The sequence below is a fragment of the Poecilia mexicana genome, unplaced genomic scaffold (assembly GCF_051168715.1).
Source record: "Poecilia mexicana isolate PSO_F unplaced genomic scaffold, ASM5116871v1 scaffold_2, whole genome shotgun sequence".
Taxonomy (NCBI): Eukaryota; Metazoa; Chordata; class Actinopteri; order Cyprinodontiformes; family Poeciliidae; genus Poecilia; species Poecilia mexicana.
In genome coordinates this window covers 2,047,271-2,055,000 of record NW_028263371.1, presented here as the reverse complement: position 1 = coordinate 2,055,000, position 7,730 = coordinate 2,047,271, and the positions used below count along the sequence as shown (strand labels likewise).

Below are 7,730 nucleotides of genomic sequence, written 5' to 3'. Positions count from 1 at the left end.
TGGTGAACATTGCCACAATTCCAAAATGACAACTTTTTATCGCCTGATAATTTTATTAAAAAATTAATATTAAAATGCACTAAAATTCAATTTAACAGTCCTATAGGCAATTTCTCCTGCTATGCTTCATCTATTTAAAGAAATGCAGCTGTTACTCCAAAAGAACCACTTTTTAATATCATTGGCAGTGACTTTATTCCAATACCTTAAAAGCTTAATTTAAGTTTTGAAATTTCTCTTGCATTTTTAACATTTTCTGTTTTGCTTTTTTCAAACTGTTACTTTGTGATTATCCTCTTTTTTTTTTACTGATTCATTTTTCTGCTCAGTTTATCATGCCAAATGCACCTTTTTTGTTACTGATGTGTGCTTTTTAAAATTATTTTCTTTAAATTTTCAATAAAGACAAAAGAAAAACATCGCCGTATTTCCACTATTTAATGCAGCGATGATTTGTGTGTAATAAACTTCACCAAAGCCCATGGTAGATGGAGAAGGGTCTAGTTGCAGCCACAGCCAACTAGGAAACGCCACATGTCCAACTTGTGTCTTTGCCATGATTTGATCGCCCCACATCGCCCCCTGGTGTCTCAGAAACGCCATTCATTTAAACTCGTGACTGAAGTTACAACTCCTGCAGAGTCCTCATGTATTCTCAGAAAGGCAGATGGGCGTTATTAATATCTACAAAGTAAAACATAAATCCCACACATTTGAGTCGGCGTTTCAGAACATTTTAGGACAAACTAAAATTTTATTTTTGTTTAAGTTGAATCATATTTCAGTAGATTTGTTGTGTTTTTATCAAATTATTTTAATTATATAATCTTTTTGTTTTTGATTGCATTTTGAATTTTGTTTAAATTAATCTTTTTTATCTTTTTCTTTCTTTATTCTAGATTTCACAATAAAATGTCAATTCTTATTGAAGTTATGATTAAAATAAGAAATTACAAATACTCTTTTGTTTAAGTTCATATTTAAAATACAACTTTGATCTGTGAAGACTTGTCCCCTAACAGATTTTCTCAGTTTCTGATTTTTTTAACACACTTCAGTGGTTCATATGATTAACCAAATTCCAATTTCAGACAAAAAAAAAATGTAGTTTTTAAATGACTATTTAACTTAAGGGGAAAAAATACACCCAATCCCACTTGGCCCTGTGTGAAAAAGTAATCACCAATTACCCCATACACTTTCCCTTGTTTAATCATGTCATGAATCAATTTTTTTAGAAAGTTATGTTGAGTTTCACTTGCTGCACCCAGGCCTGATTACTGAGAACAGCATTCACGTATGAACATGAATGCTGACTACTACACTCCTGCTGTAAACTGCTCTGTGCCCACAGGAAAATGTAATTGTGAATTTCACTTAACTCTTAGTTAGACATTTCACGACCATTAAATATTTTATTCATACAGTATTATCAATGGTCAAGGAGAAACAAATAAATGCTTTGCTAATGTTAAAAGTGAAGGGACAGCCTCCACAATGTAGCACAAACTGCTAAAGTCAATAAAGCAAAAATTAGCATCAGATGAATATAATACCAAAAATGTTAAAATCACTGTTAAATCAGTTATAGAAAAACAAACAGTAAGAAACAACATGCAAACATTAAGATGTACTTAAACTAATCATAAAGAATAAAATAAAATGAAACAAAACATCAACTGAAATTTCATTCTTGTTCAAAATGAAACAAACCTCATTGTCTGACTTAACTTGAGTATGCTGGTGAACTCACACAGCAAATTTATGCAGAAATTCAATAAATTCATTGTTTGAATCTTTTGATCATCCCAGCTCAAACAATAACATTTGGTCTGAGAAATCAATAAATAACTGAACTACTTTTAGCTTAGTTGTTAGCTATCTCTGCTTGGTTTTTAGTTGTATTATCTAAATTAATAAAATGAATTCAGGTGAATAAAACCCTCTGGAGCAGTGGTAGCATCCATGGCTGAACAGAAACAGAAGGGGACAGCACTCAATCTAAACCCAACATCAACAAAAGACAATGTGGCTCCCTAAAGACAACTGATCACTGAGCAGAGAGGAAATGGCCAAACAGTGAACGCAACAATGATTGAGACCTCTGATCACTTCTGTCCGTTACAGTTCAATAAACTTAGCAGAGTCTCCATAACTATAAAACCCAACTCCAGCATGCAGCGGCTGAGTGAAGCAGGTCTGGACTCTGTGGAGGAGAGTCATGGTTCCAGAGACGTGGTAGAAAGACAGAACACCTGCTCTGTGATCCAGATACACTCCTACTCTGGACGAAACCGGAACTAACACTTGAGTTTCTTCTCTGTTGTGATAAAATATGTAAATTTGTCTGTGACAATATAATGTCCAAGATTTGTCAGTGTTTCGAAAATCGCTGTCACCTTCCGACCTGCTGATGTTCTTGTATGAAACTGCTAAATGGACTTCCGTCCCGCTCCACTCCACCTCCCAGTAACAGTGCCCAGTCAGACTCTCTCTGCTGAGGATCTGAGTGCAGTTAGAGAATCTGTCTGGGTGATCAAAATAAAACTGGTCTTCCTCCACTAAAGTCACTTTCCTGTTTCCCTCAGATAACAACAGAAAGTTGTTTGCTGTGTTTGGGTCCAGAGTGATTCTTTTTAAATATTTCAAGAAGTCATTTCTGGTCTTAGGTTCTGGTTCTGACTGGAGAACATCCACCAGGGGGACTGTCTTTGGGACATTTGTCCACATGTCCCTCAGGATGTCCTGTAGTATATTTCTGAGCTCTGACACAGCTGTTGTCACGTCCTCAAAGTGTCTCAGAGGACGATCGTCGATGCTGGATGAGTGTGTTGACTCACTGAGTGCTGACAGTGAGGGGTAGTTGAGGAGAAACTGGTTGTGATCCTCTGTGTGTGAGAGCTGCTCCAGCTCAGCGTCTTTCCTCTTCAGCTCAGTGATCTCCTGCTCCAGCTTCTCCTGAACATCTTTGACTCGACTCACTTCAGTTTTCTGCTGGGATCTGATCTGCTGCTTCACCTCAAAGCTTCTTTTCTGGAAGAGACGGATCAGCTCAGTGAAGATCCTCTCACTGTCCTCCACTGTTTTATCAGCAGAGACATTGATGACCTCCACCTCCTGTTGAAGCAGCTTCATATCTTTCTCTCTGTTCTGGATTCTGTGCTGAATTTGTTGTTGCCTCACCTGGAGCTCCTTCTGCTTCTCAGCCCTTTCTGCTGCAGCCGGCACAGTTTCATGGCCTTTATGTTCATCCATAGTGCAGAGATAACAGATGGACTGCTGATCAGTACGACAGAAGATCTTCATCACCTCGTCATGACGAATGGAAACGTGCTGCTGAAGTTCAGCGGAAGCTTTAACAAGTTTATGTTTTTTAAAAGCATGAGATTCATAGTGAGGTTGGAGGTGATCCTCACAGTATGAGGCCAAACAAACCAGACAGGACTTGACAGCTTTCATCTTTCTCCCAGTGCAGACATCGCAGGCCACATCTCCAGGTCCAGCATAACAGTGGTCAGCCGGAGCATGTCGGAGTCCAGTCTTCTTCAGGTCCTCCACTAACTCGGCTAACAGGGTGTTTTTCTGGAGGTCAGGTCTGCGATTGAAAGTCTTCCTGCACTGTGGACAGCTGTGGGTTCCTTTCTGGTCCTCTATATCCCAATGGTCTTTAATACAGCTCATGCAGTAGCTGTGTCCACAGGATGTCGTCACCGGATCCTTCAGTAGATCCAAACAAATGGAACAGGAGAACTTTTTCCGATTCAGCTGAACTCCTGCCTGTGCCATTTTTCCTCACAGTGAGAATGACTCACTATATTTTACTTCCTCACAAATAAAAGCGGACTGATTGATTGTTGCTATGGTAAACTTGTAGATAAGATGAAACATGGAAATGTATTGACAAAGAGTGTGTTTCCACCTGCAATAGTCACAGTAAAAAGAATTTGCCACCTTTGTGAAAAGGTATATACTATCACCTTTTGATACTTCTGACATTGCAAGTGTGTTCAAGTCTTTCTACTAAACAGCTGCTATAAGACCCCATCCATTCACCAGGCTATCAAAAGAAAGACAGAAAGGCAATAACAAAACCCTCCATGTTGTGTTGGTGGCATGCTGATTTAGAGGTATGTGGGTTAAGTTTTAGTTATGGTTAGAAATAGACGAGTAATAGCTTGGGAAAAATCAATGGACGTCAATAAAAAATTCCAACATGTGTTTGTGCACACACAAACACACACACACACACATGTGTGTGTGTGTGTGTGCGGCGTGTGTGTGTGTGTGTGTGTGTGTTTGTGTGCGTTTTTTTGTAATACCTTGTGGGGACGATTTTCCTGACATATACTACGTTGTGGGGACCAATTACTCCTTGTGGAGACCGGAGCCTGGTCCCCACAAGGGGAAACCCTGTTTTTGGGTCAGGGGTCAGAGTTAGGGCTAAGGTATGAATTGAGTTTTGGTTAGAGTTAGAGTTAGGTATGTGATGGATAGGGTTAGGAAAGGGGTAAAGGTAAGGTTTAGGCTGTAGAAATGAATGGAAGTCAATGGAAAGTCCCCACAAAGATAGCAACACAAACATGTGTGTGTGTGTGTGTGTGTGTGACCTCTGGATCCTCCACACAGGGTCTCCTACTTTCATGCAAGGCGGCTCTTATGGAATCAATTCATCAGCTCTCACAGAGGAGTGCCTGGCTCCTCTCAGACACCTTCAGTGACTGATTGTGTCTGCCTTGCTAACAACTTCCTCTCCCTGCGGCTGGCCAGCAGTGGCCATGTTGTTACAGTGCGCAGCGATGGACACAAAGACATCTTTGAGAATATGATCGCATGCACCAGGAGCAACAGAGCCACACAGGAGACGAGAGGTCACCACTCTTCTATTTATTCTTTGCTCAGAATACATGCTGCTGAAACATTTACATGACATCTGGGATAATGTTAGCAATAGAAATACGCCCAGGCAAGCTTCTCTCTTTGGCTCATCGTGTTTCTTTCCATGTTGCTATCATTTATTGATGACTCATTTTCAGATGATTTTGTGAAGAGAGTTCAAAGATAGGAGTCTGTGTTGTCAGGTTAGTAATTCCAATCTGAAAAAAGGGCAAAGAAGATCCTTAAAATTAGATTTTGTTCTAGTAAAAGTTAAACAAAAAGAGCAGTCTGGTGTTAGACTCAGTGGTGGACAATATCAAAGTACACTTGAATACTATAGTTAAGTACATTTAGAATATCTTTAATTTACTTGAGTATAAATTTTTGGCAAACCTGTGACTTTCACATTTTGAGAAAGCTAGTCGTTTATTTGTTCCTTTTGGCTCAGCGAAACTTTGTAGTTCATTTTCTTTCCTGAAATGCGATTGGCCATACGCTATGCTCCTTACAAGAAGAACCAATCAGAGTCGCCGCTCACACTTTGGACTTAGAATTACGTCATCCTCTTTAAATTTTGCGAGTTGAGCTCCTGCTTTCATTCAAACAGAACTCAGAATGGAGACAGTCAAAGAAAACAGCGCCCCCATGGAAATAACCAGGTTTGATGTCTGTAATGCTAAAACAGACAATGGCTATAAAAAGAAAATTAAAATGACTTAACCAATTTTGTCAAAAAATGCAAAAAAATACAATCTCAATTGTGGGGAGTCAAGAATTCTCCTTTTTTTAATCCTTTTTTAGAGTTAGAGTGTTTTTGATTTAAAGAAAAAAGCTGAATTTTTATGCTAAGTTTTTACAGATAATGTAAGCAGAGCGGTTCTACATATCAGTACATCATTACTTGGTTTCAACAAGTTTCAAGGCTCTGGATAAGAACTCAGAAAATAACTTGAGTAAACTTTTGACTGAACAACTAGCTGAGTAAGATTTGACCATGAGTAACCATACTTTTACTCAAACACTAGAGCTGAGCAGTTTGTCCACCACTGGTTAAACTTTACTTCTGCCTTCCCCTTTGTCTTAACTTTTCCTTCACCCACCTGAGTTGCATCTCAGTTTAGGAACCAGCCGATGACATAGCTGCAGAGGCCATGGAAGCTCTTCCAGCAGTACTCCGTGGCGAGGCGGGATGCAGAGCCCGGCAGAGGCTTAGCTGGCTGAGGCTGCGGTTTTGTGGGTTTATGGGTAGCGGTGGGTTTGTACTGCACTGCTGGCACTGCTGGTTTGCATTGCTCTTGGCTGGGTTTTGGAGGCTTTGAAGCTGAAGTCTTGGGCCAGGAGGTCATGAAGGTCATCTGAGCCTCGTCAGAGTACTTCCTGCACATATAAGGGCGGTAGATTTTGGCTCCCTGGCAGGCGTTCTTCAGCTTCCTCAGCTCCCACATCATCTGAATGAAGTAGTGCCGAGGGTTCTTGTTGTAGGCTCCACATTGGTTTGGTTGGCCCTGGAAGTCGCAGTAGTAGGAGCGCCCTGTAGCCTGGCTTGGGGATCTGCAGGAGACACGCAGACGAGTGAAGTTTCCTGCTGCTGACACCCCCATGGTGCATGAGTCCTTTGTCTTGGTGATGAATCTGATGGTGTCGTCCCAGACGCTGGACTGCTGCTGCGGCTGCTTGCTGTCGTTGCTTTGGACGTTGGATCCACAAACAGCTGCCACCAAAAGCAGTGGCAACATCATAAGTTTCATCCCGGTCCTCATGGCAAAGCTCTTAGCTGCTGCGGGGCACGGCGCTGTTTGCTCCTAAGGCATGCAAATGCAAACTTTGCAAGCTTGACAGATGGTTTTATTCATGATTCAGACGTAAACTCCTCCCCCACTTGCTAAGCTACGTGCGGGACGTTTTAAAAATGATCGACGAGACAGCTGGAAGAGGAAGAGGGCACAGAAACCACAGGAGAAACAGGAGAAGCTGATGAAAAGCAAGAGGCATAAGAGAGGCTCACACATGAGGCCAGATGTTGGGGAACAGGAGGACTATTGACCATTGATGAGAAAGAGAGCAGCAGGAATCTGGAGCTAAAATCCTGAAAGAATATTTGCCTCCTTACAGATTTCTTCCATTTTTCTTTCTTTGTCAGACTCAGGATCTTTCAGATCATCAAATAATTTTAATATGAGACCAGATTAACTTGAGCATCTACAAAAGAGAGTATTCCACTGATTTTATTTTTTGTGTGTGAAAAAGCAAGTGCTGGTTGTGAAACCCTTAGGGACAACATCACTTTTACATCACCTTCATGATTTTCTGCAGGAGGGCAGAAATTCTTGTTTTATCAGTTATGGCAAGTCATTCAGGTGCTGAAGCAATGAAACAACCCCACATCACCACACTACCACCTCCATGTTTGATGTTTTAATTCTGAAATGATTGGTTTAAAATGTACAAAAGAAAAAACGCTTAAAAGATCCCAAAGAATCATGAAATTTATCCAGATGTTTGTTGGCAAATACTTGATACTCTCACCAGTTCTTGCCTATAATCTCATTCTTACTGTGTAACACAGGCAAACAGAGCTTTGCAGTGCTTTATATGTTGTTGGGCTCTTTTGTTACTTCCTGGAGTCAATAAATGTGTTTCTGTTACAAATGTCTTCAAAACTTTGACAATATTCTGCTAATGTCGAAAAAAAAAATACAATTTTATAGTTGCCGTGTTTCCATTAAATAAGAAAGCCAATTAAAATCACACTGACGTGACAGATCAGTAAAAAACACCATCCTCCAACTACTTCCTGTCTTCTTCTTCATGGTTTCCACCAGTGGAAACATCTGGTTGTTGATCACGTAATGCAA

At 40.4% G+C, this 7,730-nt stretch overlaps 3 protein-coding genes across 3 annotated transcripts in view; 1 reads left to right on the top strand and 2 right to left on the bottom strand.

Annotated features, from left to right (window-relative positions):
* Positions 1–959, top strand: part of LOC148160329 (E3 ubiquitin/ISG15 ligase TRIM25-like) — a 3,452-nt gene extending 2,493 nt beyond the window's left edge. The window contains exon 1 of the mRNA XM_088008821.1: positions 1–959. This exon is cut by the window's left edge and continues 2,493 nt beyond it. The gene's annotated coding sequence lies outside the window, so the exon portion shown is untranslated.
* A 968-nt stretch (positions 960–1,927) lies between these two features.
* Positions 1,928–3,941, bottom strand: LOC106904349 (tripartite motif-containing protein 16-like). Its single transcript, XM_088003869.1, has one exon. The coding sequence runs from the start codon at positions 3,784–3,786 to the stop codon at positions 2,122–2,124; it is 1,665 nt and encodes a 554-aa protein (XP_087859995.1). The 5' UTR covers positions 3,787–3,941; the 3' UTR covers positions 1,928–2,121.
* Positions 3,942–4,869: 928 nt separating this feature from the next.
* fgfbp2b (fibroblast growth factor binding protein 2b) lies at positions 4,870–6,676 on the bottom strand. Its single transcript, XM_014968672.2, has 2 exons — positions 5,976–6,676; positions 4,870–5,093 (listed from the first exon to the last, which is right to left on the bottom strand). The coding sequence occupies exon 1, from the start codon at positions 6,633–6,635 to the stop codon at positions 5,988–5,990; it is 648 nt and encodes a 215-aa protein (XP_014824158.1). The 5' UTR covers positions 6,636–6,676; the 3' UTR covers positions 4,870–5,093; positions 5,976–5,987.
* Positions 6,677–7,730: the final 1,054 nt, after the last annotated feature.